Here is a 24,458-nt window from a genome sequence, read left to right on the forward strand (position 1 = left end):
TAGAATTTCGAGCTATCAACAAGCGGAACCAATTAAATATATTTTAGACCAACAATTGAAAAGGTACTATCAAATGTATAAACAAAACGTTGATTATTATTTCCTCACCAATCGAACGCAAATTGCCGGCATCATCGGATAGGGGAAACTTTCCCCAACCCAAAGATGGTGTTAGTTTGCGTAGGCGAGCCTTGAGTCACGAGAAAAGGTTTTCCGAAATTTTGTTTACAATAGCTGATGTGCTCTTTTATGTTGTTGGTCATGATTTGCTCGATTAGTTCCGCTATTTGACAGCTCAATTGGTTATCAAGATTCTATCCGCCAGACTATGAATAAAGCGACTATAATTTCCCCTAATAGGGAAAACCATCAATCACAGAATATGAGCCTAACGAATGGTACCTACGTTTATACTTTTTGATGCAAATTTTAAGCCCCTTCTATTAATAGAATTCGGCAAGGTTTTTTTTTGCATAATGCTCTTAATAGGAGGGACTTAAAATTTGCACCAAATAGCATAAAGATCGGTACCGTCTGGCATGCTCAGTGCTTGGTATCAATATTCCGCGACTGTGTTAGGGAAACCCCTTTTCCCATCACGGAAACAAATGATGACAAAATTACGCATTTACGTGCACAAAACGCACGGAATTTTTGTTTTATTCAATAGATAATAAAAAAAAGTGAATATTGATTGTAGGAATTTCTTGCTCAAAATTTTCCAATCGCTATCAATCATATACATTTGGATTTTTTTTTTTGCTTTTTCTAGCGTCCTGGAGAAAACCTTACGAAGTGTCTCTGGTTAATTGACATGTGGTATTCGGTCATTACGAGAATTTATATGTACCACTTCAATACTGTTACGCATTTGATGACAAACGTTTGGTTGCTGGGTACATTATCAAAGAGCTTTGGGGGTGGGTTATGTGGCTGGCAGAAAATCGAGCGAATGTTCAATGAAAATGAACTCTAAAACAACAATAATTTATGGTGATCCTAAAAAGGACAGTTTTGTCGTAAAGGTTTGTGGTAGATAGAGTTAAGCAAGAAATAATAATAATAATAAGTGTGGGTAATTCTTGTTTAAATATGAGTGAGTTTATGTTTAGCGTGTTGCAATAAATTTGATTAAAAAACATACACACATGTATGCACATAGACAAGTGCACAGATGGATTTGAGTTCACTCACTCGACAAAAAGTGACACAACAGCGGGACCTTGTTTACTAAAAATGAACACATGAATAATGCTCGCATAACATTTGAAAATGGATTATCAATTTTCCTAAACAACTTGCAAGGTCCTTTTCACAAGATCCGAAGTATGCTTACGTAAACCAAGAGCACTATCGGCAAGGGGAGAATTTCTCCTACCCGATGGTGTTGTTAGTTTGCGTGGGCGTATTCGGTTTGCGCGAAAAGGGCTTAACAAGTTTTGTGTACAAAAGTTGATAGGCCCGTTTCAAATGTTACGCGAGTATTATTCATGTGTTCATTTTAAGTAAACAGGGCCCCGCTGTTGTGTCACTTTTTGTCGAGCGAGTGAACTCAAATCCATCCGTGCACTCGTCCATATAAACCAAGCAAAGCTTGAGCCTGGGATGCTTGACAGTCTCGAGTTAGTTATTTGAACATTCTTCGAGCGAACGGTCGTGTATACATTGCGTTCTTGTTGAGGCAATTGACCGAGGCTGGAAACCTCGGTCAGGTCACGACATGGTTGAGTATTGCTGAGCTATTTGGGTGTTCAGCACAGATGAGGCTGGCGAGATGTATGTTGTTTGGAACGAGGGTGACGCGCTTGACATAGATTACCCACATATTGCATCAATACATTTAGAACTACAATTTCACACCTTCTACAGACCAGGTTGAGCCTTGATACACGCCACCGTCCTCTGGTCGAATGAAACCTCAGACCATTCAAATCGAAACATAGAAATCGCCTTTTCGAATGATAGCTGCAACCGGATGACGGTTGTTTTGAAATCAGATGATTTTCCTCTGGAATACAGGAAAACGATGATGCTTTGAGTAGACAAACGAGGTGGAAGCATAGTATTTGCTATCAGAAGTGGTCCGAACATTGGTAAAGGGTGGAAACCGTAGATTTTCTACTTCGTGGTGGAGGAAGTTTCCTCTACCAACAAATAATTTTTGTATCCATGATTAATGGCTGTTCATGGGTATTAAATATGGAAATGTAAACAATCGAATTAATAATCTAATCTAAAAAAATTGCAAGTCATCTTATCCTTAAATTGTTGTCCTCTGAGCCCTGTATGTTTTACAGACAATTTTCAAATAAATATCTTCCTTTATTTGGAGGACAGTCATATGGATGGTCATCAGATGATGACGAATTCAACCATAAGGAAATCATCTGAAATTCTACAGCATATTGTTATAGGGCTCGAGCAATACTATAATCAGTCGAAGTATTGCGGATGTTTTCGTTCAGTGTAGCTAGCTGCTTGCGGGAACTGACATCCGATTGATGACCTTTACAAATGTCCAAAACATACTCTTTAACAAGTTTATGGTGGTCCTGAAAAGGACCGTTTCGTGATTTCGAAACTGAGCAATTAGGGTATTCAACGCGGATGAGGCTGGCGAGCTGTATGTTGTTTGGAGCAAGGGTGACGTACTTGGGCTCTGCGGCTCGCTGCATTTCGTTGTGTACTGGAGAACCATGTTCAACGCCACACGCTGAAAGCACTACTGCTGCTGATGCTGCTGCTGCTGATGATGATGCTGCTGCTGCTACTGCTGCTGCTGCTGCTGCTGACACCAACGACCAGACATGACCACACACGGTGATTGAATGAGCACCGTGCAGTGAGACAGGATCAAATTCGATTTTTAAATCTGTGTTAGGGAATGCGCTGCTTGCAGGCAATCGGTGATAATTTTGATCACCATTGCAACAGTTGGATATTTGTGTATTTTTGAATAGTGACTTATTGAAAATTAATAAAGTGTTCATTTTAGCAGATTGGTAGATATATTTCCAATCGATTGGCTTGTTTAGAATTAAAATCCATTTGCTATTGACAGAGTTATATGTGGTCTGACCTCTTTTCGTAATGCGATCGATTTTGGTTTTTTGAAATTGCACCCCCAATATGTTACCGAAAAACGTAATCCTACGTCAAAAAAAACTGAATAGATGTGGGTTTGAGCTTTCGTAATCGCCTAAATTAACGGAGTCTTCATATGCAACTGCTACGCACCCCCGATGGATCAGTTCCATCAGATGCTGGATGAACTTACCGAAGTGCGAACGAAAACCGGTCATCATCGGAGGAGATTTCAATTCTATATATATATTATATATATATAACACTATATTGGAGGAGCTACTGGAAGCTCTAGCTGGAATCAGCACTTTTTGCATAGACGGCCCGGAATCCAATCCATCAACCATTAGGCGAGACGGTATAGGATCGGCCAACGGAATCCTGGAACTACAGAGGACGAGAACATGCGAGCGGAAGTGCAAGACGAAGGCTTTTGACAAGGATCTCTTTGTTGAAGCACTCCGTGTAGACAGCAGCCCCTCGGACCTGAACGCGGACGAGTTGATGGAAACGTTAGCGAGGACATGTGACACAACGAAGACAAAGCTGAGCCCAGGATCACGACATTTCACTAAACTTGACGAATTCCGGACAGTATACAGGAGTGGTAAATATTTTTAATAGAAATTAAATAGGCTTACCCGAGGTTAGAAGGGTATGATTAGAGGAGGAGCTTGGGGGTGGGGTTTCGTTGTCTCATCAGAGCGTTGTCGCTAGTAGGTATGAACGGTAGTGCGGTTTTAGATTTGCCTGGAGTTCAAAAATCTCGGTATATTGTTAAAACTTGAAACGATTGAGAAGCGCTGCTAAGATTAACGAGATTCAAAACAAAATTTTGAGTTGTTCTTATACCATAATTCAAGCCAATGATTCTAGTTGAGATGAAGGTGCAGGAAGTGAAGAGGTTTTTGGTCGAGGGGGATGACTCTATCTACGATGCAGCAAATATTGTGTTTTGCTGTGGCTAGCTGCACGCACGCTGAGTAGATAGAAGGAAGATGTATGTCTATTTTGAAGATTTCCTGCAAAAAGATGAAGCACGATGCAAGGAGATGCGAGAAATGAAAGATGATTTTTCGAAGATTGATTCGCTAGGGTGAGATTTTTTGAGCATCTAGAATTGAGATTTGGATGTGTCGCCCCCCTCGTTTTTAGTAGATCTGGAAAAAAAATCAGAAGGTGGAGTTCTAGTTGCTGTTTCAACGCAACTCAATTCTGATATCATCACGACTACAAAATTCTAAGAATTAAAGCATTTGTGGGTGAAAGTGCAAGTTTCAGGAGAAACATATATCTTTGTTTCGTGTACTTTCCACCAAATAATGCCCGTAAAAACATATATGATAAGTTTTTTTTACTACAACCGAAGTTGCGTTGCGTTGACGTAAATTTGACAGTCTGACAATAGATTTAGCTGTCACTTTACCGCAACGCGTCAGATCCGGATCTAATGTGGGTGGCCTTTTAGTCACTTGGAAACCTCAACCACGCCGAAATCGCCAATTTCTAACGAATTAAAGCTCAACCTAAAAAACTGTTAACACCAGGGCGTCACAATATCAGCTTCAATCGGCCAAATCGATGCGACGAAGAGACTGCTGGCTTTCTTTTTCTGTTAAAGTCGAACAGCTTCGCAGCATTCTAGAACCTCAGTCGGCGTGCACAAACAAATGTTCAATCGCTTGTCTCTCTTTCTCCCGTCGCTCCATTGGTCTTCCTTTCAAGCTTCGGTGAAACGGATGAGCGAAAAAGCGCTCGACTTTGATAGTTTTCTCTTTCATGAAACACATCAACAGAGGTTTCATGACGTATATGACGGAAAATGAAATAACACATTTAAAGCATTTCTCACGTGAAAACACTTGAAGATTACACGTAATATTTTTAATTTGTCTTCCATCCATATATTTATCTAAAAAAAATGATCAAAAACGGGACATAACGCATTTTAAACAAATTGAAAGAGCGGTGATAGAGTTTTCGTGAAAGGAGATTGAAAGCCATAATGAGGTTCGTTTAACTAGAAAATCGACGTTAGTTACATTGAAAGCGATGAGCAAAGCAACGACGAGAAGTTCCACAGCCAGCCTTTCCTTCTAAGCGTCGTGCTTTTTTATTTTCGTTTCTTGCTGATAGTCTAGCTAGGCGTTATAGAAAGGAAGCGTCGAACACGTATGTATGAGAGAAACAAAACACGAGTTCATTTTAGAGGTTCGAAAATGTAGAGCCCTGGTTAACACAAACAGTTAGAGGAATGATTCCTCTATCATTTGGTATAGTTTGTTTGTGAGAAACCGATGATTGACGTGTTTGTATACAAAAGCAATAACGTTCAAATATCAAAGTTCTCCTGGACTGGATGATTAACTTGGATAATCGTAGAGTCAAACGGAAGTCTTTGGTTATGAGTGGACAAAGGTATAAAACGAAAACAAATCCGGAGAAGTTGCCATCAGCAGTGAAATCGTTTTCGAAACATCCATTATGATGGATCGCTTTACGTTTCATGCAAATTAGGGGTATACAATTGTACCTTTAAATTCCAGAAATTCAAATTACAAACGAATTTATGAAGAAGGAAATTCATGAAGGTTACGTGATTTATTTATATGAATTGACTTAGCGGACGGTAGAAAAGTTTACCGAAACACAAAAGACGGACTATAGACCTTTTCGACGTTTAATCGTCTTTCTCTATCTAGCACACATGGATGAATGCATGGTTTGTTTTCCCACTAATATGTTTCTCTCTTGCTCGCACTCGTTCGATTTAAATGGTGCAGTAGTGTGCGCCGATTAAACGTCAAAAAGCTCTATGGTGGAACACCGAAGAGGGCTAACGCTTCAACTTGGAGGAACATGAGAAGACAAGATAATACTAAAGCCTCAAATTATGCCAAACACAATTTTTCAACCATTTCCCGTCGCTGAACCTGAGTAAAAATGTTTTCATGCACATGAACATTACCTAGAATAAAACTTAAAATTATTTGATATTACTCTATCAAAGATGTTATGGTAATTTAATTGACTCTTCTCATAGACGCTTAAACACTTGGATTTGTTTTACGAATGCAGTTTTCCCCGTGTTGATGGTCAACATTGAATGATGATTGTCTGCATTCAATTCAAGTGACATCTGCTTAAAAAGGTACAGACAAGGTACGAAGATGATGGGATTTGAGGATAGTGATTCAGTATGATAAGTCGTTGGTTGATACTTTGTTGAAGACTTCTTGAATGTTTGCTTCACCAAACATCTGAACTTGACATTTGAAAAAAAAAATACGCACAAAAACAGGTTGCTGTTCTACCGTGCATTCAATAGTGAACAACTCGAGTTACTCAGAGTTACTCAAAAGTAACTTCAATATTAATCATGTTCAAACGCTGTCTTACCCCTAGGTGTATCACTTCTGCGTAAGCTCCGTAGACGTTGAATCCGATAGCCGCCAAAGATTTAACATGCACCAACCGGCTTAAGGAACGACCTCGGATCAGTAAAACCGTTTAAAGGTTTAAAGCTAAACATCTAAATTACGTTATACCCCATACAGACTGTGGCTAATATCATGTGATATAGGCTGTGTTGCAATGATCGCTCATACATCTAGTTTTCACTGAAATCCTATGTACAGAATATGGCTTATATCATGTAATATAGGCTGTCTTGCAATGAGCACTCATACATCTAGTTTTCACTGGAAATCCTATGTATGAGTGCTCATTGCAAGACAGCCTATATTACATGATATAAGCCATAGTGTGTGATATTGTGTGTGGCAGGATAATTTCTCAAAAAGGGATTATACCATCTGTTTTCAGTTTATGGCCGTACGACTGCGCCCATTGATTTAACACAAGGTGGCTCTTTATCCAGAATTCGCTCCTCAAACCGCTGCCATAAAATACTTTCAAAGTTACACACCTGTGTATAATCCTTATGGGCGGGGTTGCATCCAGGGTTGCTGTCAATATCGCTTTCAGGGTGTTACAATCAGCGATTTTATTATTCGTAAGCGTTCACTCAGAGTGAGCGCTCGCGAGTCTTACGATAGCTGATTATGATTATCTGAAATCGAATTCAACAGGTTTTGTGCTTCATACACATGCCTTTCAACCTCTTCTTGTACCTAAGAAGTACAAAATATCACTATAACATCCAGGGTCGCTTCCACTCACTTGCTACGAAAAAATGTTTTTCGGAATAATGAAATCATTAGATTATATAATAATATGTTGTACTTGCAAGTAACAAGAAGAGGGTGAAAAGTATGTGTTTGACTCATAAAACCAGTCAATTTTGCGTTCAGAGCGTCACAATCAGCGATCTTATGATTCGTGAGCGTTCACTCAGAGTGAGCGCTCACGAATCGTAAAAGCGCTGATTGTGACGCACTGAAAGCAATATTGACCGGTTTTATGTGTCAAATACATACTTCACGACCCCTTTTTTCAACCTTCAAGTACCAATAACCATTATAACATCTAATGATTTCATAATTCCGAAAAACATTTTTTTATAGCAAGTGAGTGGAAGCAACACTGATAACATCTAATGATTACAAAATTCCGAAAATATTTTTTTATAGCAAGTAAGTGGAAGCAAGCCTGGTTACAGATATAAATATCCTCTAGAGTTTACAGTTGCTTCACAGCGATATAAATGTGGAAAAGCTCAGGCGTCCAACTCTTAGTTCGCCTTTTTGTCCACTAAAATATTCATAAATATTACAATCGATCAAGAGTAAATGAACAATCAACAAAGCATCTTATAACACTAGCAACCCCGCAATCTGATGCTATCATAATTTTCAGCAATGTAAGGAATGCTCACGAACCCCCAAAATATGCAAAAAAGCTTACTACTAGCTCAAGGTATCCTCCAAATAAGCTTCTGTTGGCGCGTTTACCGTGGCCAACTCCGGTGGGTTGGAAGTGGACTGTATTTCGTTCGGATTGAAAGATTCAACACACTAATCAAATTATCACCTTAACACTACTTTTATTCTAACTAGTTCACTATTTCTCTACAGATTGCTTTCTTACTTCACTGGATGTAACTTGGATGGTGGTCGGAATAATACTCAAAAAAAAAACGCTGGCTGGCTGTGTCGCTTTTATAGCAGTCGTCCTATCGTATTTTGCTACTTTTGGTCCTATATACTTGCCTGCCGTGCGCTACGGCGAGCAGCAGGCAGCAGCATGTTGAAGAGAAGTATATAGTGCTTCTCCCTTCTCGTTCGGTGTCCTTAAAATTCTACCTGGAGTGCGTTGTTGCCACGATGGGTGGTTTGAATGACGATCGTTTGCGTTGTGTTTTGGAAGCTACTATAGCTTGTTTCGCACGGAACATACTCCGCCCGGTTGACTCGTAGATTCAACATCACTCAGGGTTGGTGGCTCGTTGTCCTCAATCGGCAAAACTGCGATCCGGTTGATCGGTCGTCGGTAGGTAGCTCCGTTAGACGACACATCGATGGCTCGGACCAATCCATCTGGCCCTGGGAATACCTGCATGATGCGGCCTAGCTTCCAGTTAAGCGGTGGTTGATTTTTGTCCTCCAGTAGAACTACCATTCCTGGGCGAAGGTTGGATGTCGTCTTGGTATTCTTTGACCTCGGTTGAAGGCTGCACAAATAATCTCTGGACCAAGATTTCCAAAAATCCTCACGCATCTTCTGTAGATGTTGCCATCTTTTCAGACGATTAATTTGGATGTCTTCAAGGGATGGTTCCGGAACGGCTGTAAGTGGTCTACCAATCAAGTAATGAGCTGGCGTAATTACCTCTATGTCGGCTGGATCGGAGGAAATCGAAAACAGTGGCCTAGAGTTGAGAACTGCTTCGATTTCGGTGAGTATGGTTGTTAGCTCTTCAAATGACAATTTGGAATAGCCAACCACTCTGACCAAATGTCTCTTTGTCGATTTTACAGCGGCCTCCCACAAGCCACCGAACTCGGGTGCGTTCGGCGGTATGAAATGCCACTCGATCTCTTTTGGCTGACAGAAGGACTGGATACGTCCTGTGAACTGCTGATCCTGGAACTGTTGATATAGCTGGTGCAACTCGTGTTGTGCTCCTCGGAAGTTGGTGGCATTGTCAGAATGCAACTGTTGCACCATTCCTCTTCGGCTGATGAACCGTTGTAGCGCAGCTAAGAAGGCGTCGGATGTGAGATCAGACACGACCTCGAGATGCACTGCTTTTGTTACCATGCAAACAAATACTGCCACGTAAGCCTTGATGAGCCTGGATCGGTAATTTCCCATCTTGATCCAAAATGGGCCGGCGTAGTCGACACCAGTCACTGCAAACGGAGGTGCTGGATTTATCCTCGGTTGAGGAAGATTGCCCATCAGCTGCGTTGACATATTTGGATTTGTGCGGAAACATCTTACACAATTGCGGGTCACTTGCCGGATGGTTGAACGGGCGCTCAGCAACCAATACCTCTGGCGCATAGCAGCAATCAAGCCATTTTGCCCAAGGTGCAAATGCTCGATGTGCATTGTGCGGATTAGCTGCTTCGTCAGTGGATGTCTGTTCGGAAGGATAATCGGATTCTTCGTCTCGGCTCGTAGATTCGAATGTTGCAGCCGACCACCAACTCGAAGCAATCCATCCACGAACACTGGATTCAAGCCTCCTAGCTTGCGGCACGGTTTGTTGGTTTGGACACGACGTATTTCGTCAGCTAGCTCTGACTGTTGAACCATCTTCATAATGGTGAAATTCGATCGACGGAGTTCGGAAATAGTAACGTACCGGTTGAAGATACGTTGTGACCTGTTCTTGGTGCGGATGTTGGCGATGAATCGAAGTACCAATGCCATGATGCGTTCGATCTTCCTGAAGTCACTGAAGCGGGAAAACAGTGGAAACTGTTCCACCACAGCCGAAGTGACAATTTCGGTGCTTGTCATTTCGGGAAGCTGTTGGTCGGGGATATCGACTAACTCCTCTTCGTCGTACTCGAGTTTCGTGAGGAAACTTGGTCCGGTCCACCAAAGATTGTTTCTGCGCAAATCGTTTGGTAGCTGACCTCTGGACACGATGTCTGCTGGATTATCACCAGATCGGATGTAGCACCAGCGATATCCTGCAGTGGAGGTATTGATTTCATGAATTCGGTTTCGGACAAAAATCTTGAGGCGATCGGCTGATCGTTTCATCCACGCCAGAACGATTTGACTGTCCGACCAGAGGACCACGTCACGGAATTCCATTTGCATGGCTGGGATAATCCTCTGAATGAGTCGAGTTAGTAGCAATGCGGCACACAATTCCTTTCGAGGCGTTGAAAGGTCATGTAGCGGAGCAACCTTGGACTTGCTACTCAGCAACTTCATCTTGGCGGAACCGTTGGAGAACAGGCTTCGAACATAAACACATGCACCATACGCCAATGATGATGCGTCGGCAAAACCGTGGATTTCGTAGGACACGGCGTCGTGGAACGTAACTCTTCTTGGTATGGCGATTTTGTCGAGTGCTGGCAAGGTATTTGCAAATTCAACCCATCGCTCCTGTATCGAGTCGTTGACGGGCTCATCCCAGCCAATCTTGTGCTTCCACAGCTGTTGCACTAGTAGCTTGGCGACGACAATCACTGGTGACACAAGTCCTAACGGGTCAAAGAGCTTGGCCACCTTGGAGTAGATGATACGCTTCGTTGATCGTTGATTCAAATCACATTGTGGCGGCCTTGCGATGAGGAAATGATCGGCTTTTGGATCCCAAAGCAAGCCTAGCACTTTGATGACTCCATTCGGTCCGTATTCTCCCAATGGAACGGGCTGTTCCAGTCGATCGTTTGGAATGTGGTCCAAAAACTCTTTTGAGTTGGAACACCACTTGTGCAGCGAAAACCCTCCTCTCTTCAGTAAGCCTTCCAGCTGCCTTGCTGCTTCTAGGGCCTCCGGAAGTGAATTTGCACCGGAAAGTGCATCGTCGACGTAAAAATCCTCCTTGGCGATTTGCGCACCGATCGGAAAATCGGTTGATTCATCATCGGCGAGCTGCTGCAAGCACCTGGTAGCTTGGAACGGAGCCGATGCTGTTCCATATGTAACCGTCGTGAGCTCCAAGACTCGGAGTGGCTCTGACGGCTGCTCACACCAAAAAACACGACACGACTTGTAGAACCTCATTGAGTGAACGGTTGTTCACTGTTGGTTTGGAGCTGGCATCAAATACCACCCTGCACTTGGTGGTCGAACTTGATGGGCGAAGTACCGCATGGTGCGGCAGGTAGTAGTTTTGCTGGTGCGGTGGATCGTCTTCTTCTCGTACTTCGTGGCAGTGTCCCAGCTCTTCATACTCACGCATGAACTGAACATACTCCTCTTTCAAATCGGGGTTCCGCTGCAGCCTCCTCTGCAGCATCTGGAATCGCTTCAAAGCAACCGCTCGGCAGTCACTAAGCTCGTGCACGTTATCCTTGAACGGTAGCCTCACTTGGTATCGTCCATTTTCATCACGCTGGTGGGTGGCGACGAAATGGGCTTCACACTCCTGTTCTTCCTTCGTCAGAGGACTCGAATCTGGCACCTCTTCGAGCCTCCAAAATCGTTGAATGGATTCCTCGATGTCATCCAACGATACGATGAGCGAATGTTGTGGTTGATTGGCGTGGATCGTGTTAGTGAATACACCGCCTAAAACCCATCCAAGGCAGGTTTCACGGAGATCGGGAAGGCTGTCGTCGAGTTTGATATGTCCTGGTCGCATCAACTTGAAGAATAACTCTGCACCAAGAAGCATATCGATCTTGTCCGGTTTGTAGAATTCCGGATCGGCTAGTTGGACGCCGAAGGGAATGTTCCAAGATGACACGTCGATTCTTGTTGGCGGGATGACACCTGTCACATTGGGCGTAACCAAACACTCCACGTGTGCTTGGAAGTCGGTGAGTCGAGATCGGATGTTGACCATCACCTTGTCGTGGGCTACAGTCCTGACGTCGTTGATGCCACAGATTGGAACGTTGACACGATGCTTCTGAATTCTTAAAAGATTTGCAAAATTGTTTGTTACGAAATTTACCTGAGAGCCGCTATCTAGCAGTACTCGGCATGAATGCAGTTGATTGTTTTCGTCCAGCACGTTGACAACCGCTGTCAGCAGGAACACAGTTTTCGTGGAATCGGCGTAGTTACACGAGCAGGATGTGCTCGGTATATCTCTTCCGGATGGCGGGTTTGCTACCGTGCTGTTCGGTTGAACTGTGCGGGACTCTTCTTTCGAAACGGACACGTTGGCTTTCGGTTCTCGGTTTACCTCGTCGTTGTGGAGTTGTGTATGATGCCGTTTCTGACACTTTTGGCAGCACCTCGGTGATGAACACTCCTTGGAGCTGTGCCCCTTGCGCAGACAGTTGAAACACACACCAGTTGTGCGTACCTTCTCCATACGTTTGTCAAAGGACATGTTACCAAGCGCATTGCATTGGTAGTTGCGATGTGCACCTTGGCAGAAATCACAAACCTCCTTGCTGATTGGTGTGGTTGCGGCGGCATGGACCTTCGGGTTGCTTGCTTTCGGTTGGAATGCTTGTACCTTCGGGGTCGATTTGGAAGCGGGCTGCGCATTAACCTTCTGGAAAGCTGTTTCGCAGTTCTCCAACATTTCACATCTCGATTGCAGGAACGTAATGGTTTGCGCATACTTGGGTAGCACGCCCTTCTTCTGTGTGCCTTCCCATGCCATCCTGGTCGTGTTGTCCATGGCGGTCGTCAGCATATGAACCAGAAACAAATCGGAAATACCGAGGAATTCCTGTTCAAGATACTTCAGGCTCTCGACGTGGCGGGTGCACTCATCGAGCAGACGTCGCACCTCCTTGTGGGATCCGGATGACATTCCTTGCAAGTTGAACAGACCACGAACGTGCGTCTCGACTATGATCCTTTTGTTTTCATAGCGATCGGTGAGAATGGTCCACGCTTGCTGGTAATTACCTTCGCTGATTACTTTGGCATCCAGAGCACCTGTTGCTGCACCAACCAGAGCCTTGTCCAGATGATACAGCTTGATCGCGTTCGAGTCTCCTGAGTTGGCCATCAAGTCTTGGAATATGGCCTTGAACTTCGGCCAGTTGGCATAATCACCATCGAAGGTGGGAATTGGAGCCTTCAACGGTTGCTGTTGGACGATGATTTGTTGTTGCGGGGCTTGAGCACGAACACTTGCATTTTCGTGTGCCATGATTAGCTCATCGATGGTCGTGCGGACGAAGTTGTATCGGTCTTCAAATGCGACATAAACTTCCTCCTGCTGTTGAAAACTTTCTTGGGGAATGATAGCAACCAGTTTGCTATGCACTGCGCTGTATTCGTTGTAGGCCACATCGATATTCTTCATGTACGTCCTGAGTTGTGAGAGGCTCACCAAGTTTCGAGCGGCAACAAGCGCCCTTTGCACACGCACTACTTTCATGGTGACCTGGTCTCGCTGGCGGGAAAGCGACGTTATTTCCTTCACGGTTTCGGAATCAGCACTGATTTCCCATTCTGCAAATCCTTCGAATATTGCTGACTCGTCGTGCTGCTTCTCCTTGCCTGTGCCCTCAACTGCTTCCTTAGCAGCAGGCTTACCTTTCGGGGTTCGATCCACTGGCATAATGAACTCGTTGTCACGTCGTACGTTACACACAGCACGAGCACGTATGGTTTCGGAATAGCGGTTCTGTAGAAAAATCCTTCGGCGGGCGGGTTGAAACTTGCGAATCGGATTCGCAAGCGGCGGTGATCAATAATTGATTCCTCTCCTGGCGGTACACGTCGTGGTTGGCACACCACGGAAGTGTGTCGGAATACACTCGGTCGAGTGGCGATGGTGTCGAATCCTTTCCTACGGGCGGCGCTGGATCCGGTTCGAAGGACCACTATGTTGGCGCGTTTACCGTGGCCAACTCCGGTGGGTTGGAAGTGGACTGTATTTCGTTCGGATTGAAAGATTCAACACACTAATCAAATTATCACCTTAACACTACTTTTATTCTAACTAGTTCACTATTTCTCTACAGATTGCTTTCTTACTTCACTGGATGTAACTTGGATGGTGGTCGGAATAATACTCAAAAAAACGCTGGCTGGCTGTGTCGCTTTTATAGCAGTCGTCCTATCGTATTTTGCTACTTTTGGTCCTATATACTTGCCTGCCGTGCGCTACGGCGAGCAGCAGGCAGCAGCATGTTGAAGAGAAGTATATAGTGCTTCTCCCTTCTCGTTCGGTGTCCTTAAAATTCTACCTGGAGTGCGTTGTTGCCACGATGGGTGGTTTGAATGACGATCGTTTGCGTTGTGTTTTGGAAGCTACTATAGCTTGTTTCGCACGGAACAGCTTCAAAATCGCATTTTTTTTTTGTTCAAATTTTAAATTCAGTCCTCTATATCCGTAATACGCACGCAAGGCTCAAACCTTTGTAGACTACTTTTTTTTTAATCTATTACTATTAAATTAAATATTAAAAATCCATCATTACTATCGTGGCGAACACAATATTTTTTTCGTGCTACAATAATTATTAAAAAGTCGTTATGACAGCTATCCATATAAAATAATCCGTTAAAAACTTCGTCAAGATACATAATTTGATAATTAATTAAAAAAAATCATTAGATAACTGTTCAAAAGACAGCTTTAACGTGTGAAATGCAATGTTTCTTAAATTCCGTAAGTGTGGTTACACGTTTAATGTGTCTGGACATCGAATTGAAAACATTTATTCCTTTAAAATATAATGAATTTTGTGAAGCACAGGCAAATGTGGTGTTCTTATTTCATCCGCGTTTCTAGTATTATATCTATGAAAATCACTCCCTCTTTCAATTCGATCACACAAATAAAATCCCCTTTCAATTAGATCACGCAAATTTTATGAGAGATTTTGGTAAAAATGGGATAATCCTGAAATGTCGGTCCCTCTGTATAAGCCAACTATAAGCAGACGCCTTGCAAAATAGTTAATGAAGATCATGTGTCAAATGAAATGTATACTATAAATGGTCAAACATACCGTTTATGCATTCTTATAGGACCTATGTGGTTTGTCTTACGGAATGTATACGGCTGATGTTTTGGCAAAAATGTAGGTATAAGTGAAACACATGAATAAAATAATTAATTTTCGTTTCGTGTACCTCAACTGATTTTCCACCGAATATGTTTTTCTCTGTTCGGGGCATAAAACCACTGCGATCAGTAATTTGATCTATTGTAGTATATTCCGTGTCCTTAGTTTAGAGCATGCATCAATAACTATTGAGAAATGATTAAGTATTCGGTTTGGATATAGTTGTAATTCTTGCATTCATCGCAAGGAATCGATTCTAATTGATCATTTTATATGGTCAAGTTTTGAACCCACCACAGCATGCTTTTGGCGCTTCTGTATATGGACGACCAAATGTAAAATACTGTGGTAGCCACAGCATAGTTATGTCAAAACCTTAGCATTTTCATTGATCCATTGAAAGGTCCCGCTATTTATACCCTTCGAAGAGTGAGAGCACCCTCCACAGGTGTGCCCCTTTGTCAGTCAAAATTGGATTCCTTAGTAACAAATTTAAGCAATGACACCGACAATGACCATGCATGAGAACCCTAATCTTAACCACTTCAAACTAGGGAACAACGAGTAGAAAATTAGGAATCACATAGATGAATACTAACTTTTTTTTTCGTTGTTTCAAATCCGAGTTTTGTCACAGTCAACAAGGCATAAGTAACAAAGATTAAGATGTGTTCCTTTGATTACTAAAAAATCCTGATCCCCTAGTTTGAAGTAGTAAAGACTAGGAATCTGTGGCAGATCTTACAAACCGTAACGTACCACGAAAAGGTGATCTTCCCACGTTACATGGCTTCCATCGAAATAATGGAAAATTAATTATCCACGGTTGTACAATAAGCAATGATTTGATTTGAACTTGATTAACATAGATTTTTCCTCGACCATACGGTATGTAGTGATCATCTGAGTGAGATCCATGTCCAGCGCTTTCACAAAAGTCGCAATTTCGTCCATTGACGTGTGCGAAGTTGAATCTAACAGTCAGCTTTATTTCCACCGCCATCTCCAGTTGTTTGCTTCCAACGGGGCAACGACAGAAGCGAACGAATTAATGAGCAGCACCACAACAATAGTTGCTATCGAATAACATATCGCATGACCCGCATCGAATAAAAAAACACACAGCTGCCTGTGTCGACAGCTAAGAGAGCACTGATAGGTATATGGTTGACCAACATTTTTTTATAATCTTTGTAAATAGGGTAGATATTTTTAGAAGCATTTTATATAGTTTTTCATGAGCAACAAAAATGTAATTTATACTGTTCAGTATAAAAAGATGGGTAAAATATTTTAGCGATTGCTAGTTTGGGTACTTACTTGTTGATTGTTTTGGGTATCGGCCACCGGAAGCTCGAAAATTTGCTAGCATTGTCTGCACCTCTTTAGTATCTAAAGGAGATATGATTCTATACATGGTAAAATCGTGTGGTGGTGAGAGTTCAACAGCATCAATTGGTTCGCTAGGGTTCGCGTCAATAGAAAATTGTCTGTCATATATCCGATCACTCCATTGTTTGGAATAGTATAATTCGTTGGGAAAGTAACAGCGTAAAGGACATTTGCGTCCGTTTTCGGTTTCCAAATACGGTAGAGGAAAATTAAAAAACGGGCTAACAGACAGGATAGTGCTGCTAAGAGCGGTTCTGAAGCGATTATCAAAAGGCGTCTCCACTGCTAATTCAAAAGAGCTCTCCGACTCAAAATCACTGGGCGAAATATCGACAGCTCGCAGTGGATCCGAAAAGTCTCGAACATTTTCAATGTTAATATTAGCTTTTTTAATGCCTTCGTCAACTTTCTTGACAACCGATGTATTCTTCGACTGGTTTTCACTACATGTTTTGAATTCTTCTGAAGGACTTGTCTCCTTTGATTCAAAAATGCTTGATCTGGGAGATGGAGGTCGGGCATACTCGTCACACAGGTACGCCAATTCCAAGCGCCAGTTATAACGTGCAAATAACAACATCGATAAGACTTTTTTTATCTTCACCAATTCACTCTTACTACCTCCTCGAAGCAACACGCAACATCCTCGTGGGCTGTATGAACGCTCGAAACACATAAGCGTTTTTGATGAACCTGGAATTGGAAAGGATTTGATTTGATTTATGACTAGCTAACCGGACACCACTGATTTGCGCTGCTCATAGTTAATATTCTATGATTCAACTTTTTTTACTTTATTTTAGAGATTTTTAGCCGAAGGCTAGTTCATCTCTCCTATGATTCAAGAACGCGACACGGGAAGTTGGGAATACTTGAAAAAATCCATGTATGTATGTGTATGTGTAATCCATGTATGTATGTGTATTAGACTTATGCAAAATTTGAAATTTTCGCTCCACAGTGCTTAAACGGTTCTAAATTGGGTCCTGCTTAGCCTCCCAAACTTGAACTTCTTTAGTAAGAAACTGACTTGGCACAAACCATTTCAAGTTTATATAGGAAATACTATGGGAAAACTTATGTTGTTGTTCATATCTAACAATTCACCACATTACTTTGCTTTAAAAAATGATGATAGCAGTGATTGTAGCAAATTTTCTCAGCTACAACTTTGTTGAAAACCACTTTTCGATCAAATGTAAGGAACAAAAGTTATTAATGATTCAAGTCACTGATGTCTTATGATTATGCTCATTCAACTGTACAGCAGGCAACATTGGTGTTTCTGGTGCGAAGAATAGCCAAACGATATTCCGCTAAGTTGTAGCTTAGAAATTTTCCCGTAAGAATAGTTATTGAAATTTTCTAAAAAGAAATATGGAAAATGGGTAGAAGGCAATGAACAAAAAGTTTGGTTTTCCCATAGTAATTTCCATATAAACTTCGAATAGTTTGTGCCAAGTCAGTTTCTTACCAAATGAGTTGAAATTTTGGGAGGCTAATCAGGACCTGATTTGAAACCGTTTGAGCACTGTGGAGCGAAAATTTCAAATTATGCATCAGTCTAATGTGTATGTATGTAAGAAATTTGGCAGTTTAATTTGTTTATATCTTTAACTTCAGACATGGCTGTCAATAATAATTATAACATGTCACAAGGGATGTATAGTTCGAACAAAGCCATTAGATAAATGTTCGAAACTCTTTTAGAACATTAAAAATTTTTCGATATCATAGACTTCAGCAAAATTTAAAATCATAGACCGACAAAAAAACTGTACTATATAAAGAGAAATATCCCAAAGGGGGCTGAATTTATTTTGCGATTTTCTCAATTAGGTAATTAGCGAACAATCGTAATGTGTAAAGAAAATAAACAATTGTAGTAACAATTCTAATGGAAGCTACATTAATCTCCACCCTGTTTTAGCCAATGCTTATGGGTCAACTGGCTATTTAGAAGGTATAAATATGCTTGGTATGTTACAAGCGCTATACTCACCCTGTTCATCGTAAAATGTCTGTATGTGGAATGTATCGCATGTTCCCAATTTAGGCTGCCCCACGTTAGAATCAACCGACGTCAGTATATCACAGTCCAAACAGCGTGCAATTCTATCCATCACGCACAGCTTGACATCTAGTACCAGTGTTATCCCATTGTTTCGCAGCATGTCTTGCGCAATTCCAGCTACATTTTTATGCACCAGCACAATATTAGGGCCAAGACTGAGAATTTTTGTAACTTTGTTTCTGAGATAATCACGCTCCTGCAACATCAATGTATCAAAACTAACAAATTTTCCTTCAACACGCTGATATGCGATGGCGCACTGTAGAAGCAATATTTTCGGTTTCTCGATCCGGGACATCATCTGTCTGTGAACGACATTTTTTGAAAAAGCAACACCACCTAGTATTTGGGTTTCATGGCGTTTGCCTCCAGGTACTTTTTTGAAAAATACATAATTTCGAATGTCCATCGCATCCACTAAGCCACATACCTGTGGTCGAACAGTATTTGCAACGCGGGCTGCAATTGGAATTAATGTTTTCGCCCACTTTGGGTCCATATTTTCGCTTCTAAGCAGCTGATTTAGTAGCAGGTCTTCGTGCGCGCAAAACGATTCCAATAGTGCTTTTGCTCCTGATGATGCCATGAGAGAATTTTCCATTTCAGCTTCTCGATAATTGTAATACAGCTTGATGTCATCAGGCGCGGAAGGTGGAATTATTTCTGCAATTACAAGAGAAAGAAACATATGGAATACCTGATGAATGTGGGCGTCTTAGTGGAATACCTGTATAATGAGAGAGAGAGAAGGATTAGTATTTTCCATTTAATTCCACTACTTCATTTGCTTATCCTTGACAATTTGCTTGTCAAGGATAAGCAAATAAAGTAGTGGAATTAAATGGAAAATACTAATCCTTCTCTCTCTCATTATATGGAATACATTATCCTTAAATTATATCACACAACAGGAATGAAAAGCTTAAAAATCGATCAAGTATGTTTAATCTATGATGTAGATCTCATTACTAAACTTTAACCCATTCCTTCCTAGAAGTGTTTTTGTTGTTTTGAAATGCAAAAATGTGTTTTTGAAGAAAAAAAATACAATACAGTCTACAATTATCGAATCCATTAAACAAGTTTTTGTTTAAATCAATAGCCATTTAATTGTCTTCAATAGATGCTCAGTTGAACTATATGTATGTATGTAAGTAGCCACCATCCTAGCTTGGGTCTTGCCCTGCATGCGGCTCCACTCAAAAGCAAGATCAAATTCCATCATCATTCTGAATTCAACATACTGCTGTATTAAGGGCCAAAAAGTGTTGGACGGGCCCGTAGCAGAGGCACTTACGCGAAACCCGCGGGAATAAGAGAATCTCCTTCCAACAATATGATCCAACAAAATGAATAACGAAATTCGCAATACATGTTAAGCTTTCCACGGGATGGTTTGTTTAAGAAGAGCGCGTCAAATTCATTGCAACTGTTGGAGTGAAATGTAACTATCTAAAATGACAGTACACATTCCCTCCTAGACTCCGGTTGGCACTCCACTCCATTGTCCAGTTACAACTTCAATGATGCCCTGATGCTCCCTCCCGTCCCAGTATTTATTGTAATGTACATTATGAATTTATATATAGTCATGTGATATATAATGTATATAAAATATGAAGTAAAATGAAGTAAGATGTTTTACAAAATACAAATAACCTAGATTGTTGGGTCCTATACACACACTGTTTGTTTTATGTGCCATGAAATGACATAATTCATCATTGTATATGTTTTGAAAATATAATACTAAAGTATTAAATCAATAGACCGAAAATCGAGGTTATTTGGACATGAGACATTATATTTAAAAGGATACTACCAAACCGACCATCAAACGCACCGCCCACAAAAGCAGACACGTCCCCTCGAAAATGCAATCGAGAAATGTACAAGAACAATCCTCAACTGGAACGTACTCACCAAATTAATATTTCCGGGAGCGCATTCCCGATGTCGTCGAACGGCAAAAAAAAGGGAACTCGGTGAGCAAATTTGTGATACGGAATTTTGACTGAATTTTCACTGAAAACAACCACGAATTTCACCACACCCAACTGCGAAACACGTTCAGAAGCACTTTTGGTACACTCGCGATGCCACAAATTTCTGGTCCGGGAGAAACAATCAAACCACGCAGCGCCAAATCTTCTGATACTTGCAATTTTGCAAACATGATGAATCATGTTTCTTTCTCGATTCTAAAACTTCTCGGAAAGCGAGAAAACCACCACTTACACACGTATAACCGTCCGGGAGGCAGAGTGCCAGCGCTAATCCGGCAAATGCAGCCGAAAACTATGAAAGCGAACGCACGCACAAAACAGAGAACAAACACAACCGTATCCAAAGGGGTTCCGTGAATAATAGATGCTCAGTTGAACTATAAAGAAAACATGGACGAAAATAATGAGCACACGTATTTATTGTTCTTATTTTTTTTGTAGTACCGTTGTACCATAGAGGAAATGCCTTGTTCAAACTGGAGAGTTATAACATGTTATAACGGTTGTCAAATAATTGCAACACAGAAACCACCATCAAGATAGCGCTATAACATGTTATAACTCTGTAGTCTGAACGTGTTTTTGGTAAATTTTTTACAAATAATTACAGTAATTTTAAATAATATCAAAAATAGAAAGTAAAAAAATATATAAAAATAAGGTAAAAAAATATATATATATATATATAGTTTCACTCTACTAAAGAGTAAAACGAAAAAAAAATAAAAAAAAATCAAAAAAAATATAAAAAAATACTATTTACAAAATGTTTGGATCACCCTAATTATGCACCAGCCTAATATTTGACCAAAGGAACAAGGGAGATGCAATACTGGCGAGAACAAAACAACAGCGACACGATTTATACCTTCTACACTGAGGCGGCAGCAGACTGGAGAGATGAAATTGTTTGACCCAATAATGGGTCAATAACCTCGTAGCTGGTGTGCCTCGGTCCACTCGGTAGGCAATTTCGTGGTTGCTATCGATGGTGTGATGTGCCGATAGTGGTGATGATATTGCTGATGTTGGTGTTGCGATGATGATGATTAAAGTTGGACCGTAATCAAAGCGCTCGGCGTATGGTTAACGGCTTCCTCACTCGCGCACTTGTTGTCTATACACTATGCCAACTAACTTTGGTGAGAAAAAAAAAACCCTCGCGTGGGGAAAAACTCAAAAAATATCGAACTATAGTGTCGTACAACGAGACCAGTACGTCTTGACCGACTCTGCATGCGAGACGGAATGGCCTGCAAAATGTTGAAGAGCGATTTACATGCAAGAGATGAAAAAAGATTTATCGTAAATTGATTCGATAACGTGAAATTTTCTGACCATCTAAAATTGCACCAACTTTCAAAACTAGATTTATGGTCGTAAGCTCCAACTGGTATTATCCTCGGATTATTTCCCGATCAAGACTGTCCGGCTGCTTTGATGTCGACATCAGAGTAAATCAACACGATTCTAAGCAAATACTTTGCAGATTATCCTAACAGGGACGAGATTCAAAGTTAATCCGAGTTGAAGCTTACCGTCATTAATGCTATATTCATACTCGAATCGGTTGAAAAATACACTTATGGGTAAGCTCCAACCGGTATTATCCTCGGATTAAATCCCGATCAAGAATGTCCGGTGGCTTTGATGTCGACATCAGAGTGAATCAACGCGACTTTAAGCAAATATTTTGTAGATCATACTAACAGGGACGGTATTAAAAGTTAATCCGAGTTGGAGCTTACCGCCGTTAATCTTCTAGTTTACTCCATACCAAGCAATATTTTAATAATTGTTTATGTTTTGAGTGTTGGTGCACAGGTAAATTGAGGTTATTGAAACGCCACTGCGTGACACTGTTGTCATCAAATGAAATAATATGCTAAAATACATACGGTTGTTTCCAAATTAAAATATTCGAAAATCCCTCTGTTGTTGATCGGCCGATTTTCGAGACCCAGACAACTAGAATGCACGTATATTCAAAGTTGTTTTCGTGCTATACAAACATATATACAAACAAACAACTCGTATAGAATGCAAATAAATGGCTTATACGTACAAAAGTGGAGGCCATATACGTGCATATTTTAATTTAATTTTGAACGAGTTGATTCAACATCATACGCGATTTAATCTGTAATAACAAATTCATTTTGAAAAGTCCTACGATGTCATCCGATTTAATTTGTGATACAGTACGACGGAAAAATAAGTAATCGCATATAAGTCGGAAATCTGCATTCTATACGATTTAACTTAAACATAATGCGAGGTATGCCATTCTTATATGCGATTTTGACTTAAACTGTAGCAATTTACGATCCTGTCTGTACATTGTTATACGACTTCTGGTTGTCTGGGGAAAGCGTCTGTCAAAGTTGATTCCTTGTCTGTCAGAAATAAGTCTGCTGAAATAGCAGGTTTATTTGAGTATTTTCCATCTGTCAAATTTGAGTGAAAATTCACCAAATGGAACACAGCCTTATAATATTATACAAATTTTCATTTGTATTTTACCTTTACCTTTCAAATTTTACCCCTCGTGAAGATAAACAAATACATTGGTAACCTTTTTGAATACAGCGGCGCTTTCATCGCTAAAAAATCGGTTCGCTAGCTAAGCGAAAGAGTGGATCATATTGTTAATATAATATATTTGGTTCCAGCGTTACTCCCCGCATAAATTCGAACCATTACTTGACCTTATCAAAAATGCTGAAAAATTGATTATAACCCTAATAAAAAATAACCATAAACGAACGATAGCGCAAATCATTGAACTATTCCACAAATGGTTTGGATGATACCCAGAACACGTCGTTAAGCAAATTAACCATACAATTTTTATTAGGGAATCCCTGCTAAACTTTAACTGAAATGGTTACGGAACTTTACATGAACGTTTGTGTGATAAAGTTTTAACCTTATGTATCATGGTTTTTTGGAAGTGGACCTTACAAATAATGGGTTGTTAAGAACCATTACCATTAAAAATTCTTGTTTTCTCCATACATTTTCGGAAAGAGAACTTTATTAGAACCTTTTTATTTATGGTTTTATAACTTCAATGGTAATGGTTATGGTAGTCAGCAAGGTCCTTGGATGGTTTTGTAACATCGATCAACTTTATGTGGCATATATCGCGAATTGGTTGCCTATAAATTAATGATAACCTATTCCTGATATATTCCACATTAAATTGACCGATAATACAAAACCATCAATGGACCTTACTGACTACCATAACCATTACCATTAAAGTTCTCAAACCACACGGAAGCGAATTTTGTTCATTTAAATCAAAAATATAATTTTTTATACTCTAAACATATAAATTATTCAAAGTAATTTGAAAACATGTTTAAAACTAAAATATTTATGTTAGAATAAAATTCAAAAGCATGTTTATCTCAGCAATATAGAATTAGGGTGAACAAATTTTAGCAAGTCCTTTTTTTCTTGTTTACACTCGACAAACTCAACTGAAAACGGCCCATAAGCAGCGAAATCGAAGTAAAGTGTCCGGAAACTTACGTAGGCAAGTGTTTCAAGCTCGACAAAACCGGCGGAACAATATCCACGTCACTCCGTCGTTTCTACCATTTTCGGTAAGGTCAAGTTATGGTTCGCATTTATACGGGTCCGTTTAATAATTTTTTCTCGAAATTATTTTCCAAAAGGCACATAAATACAATTCGTACCGATGTGTTGTGGCTAAAATTCATAAGTGGTTGTTATGGAATTCTTGCGTTCTTTTGCTTCAGTGTAGAGTAGAGAGTCGGGACTGGATGGATTCTTGATGTGCGACAAGAA

General features: G+C 40.7%; 1 protein-coding gene across 2 annotated transcripts in view; it reads right to left on the reverse strand.

Annotated features, from left to right (window-relative positions):
• The window catches only part of fab1 (fab1 kinase), a 78,322-nt gene that overhangs the window by 26,137 nt on the left and 27,727 nt on the right, over nt 1-24,458 (reverse strand). For both annotated transcript variants that reach the window (XM_065236790.1, XM_065236792.1), the window contains exons 4-5: nt 18,562-19,296; nt 16,488-17,252 (exon numbers count right to left, since the gene is read on the reverse strand). In XM_065236790.1, the coding sequence (XP_065092862.1) occupies nt 16,488-17,252; nt 18,562-19,296 (1,500 nt within the window). The remainder of the gene's footprint in view (nt 1-16,487; nt 17,253-18,561; nt 19,297-24,458) is intronic.

Source organism: Ochlerotatus camptorhynchus, unplaced genomic scaffold (assembly GCF_037179485.1).
Source record: "Ochlerotatus camptorhynchus isolate MF236.1 unplaced genomic scaffold, CSIRO-AGI_Acam_v1.1 ptg000575l, whole genome shotgun sequence".
Classification (NCBI taxonomy): Eukaryota; Metazoa; Arthropoda; class Insecta; order Diptera; family Culicidae; genus Ochlerotatus; species Ochlerotatus camptorhynchus.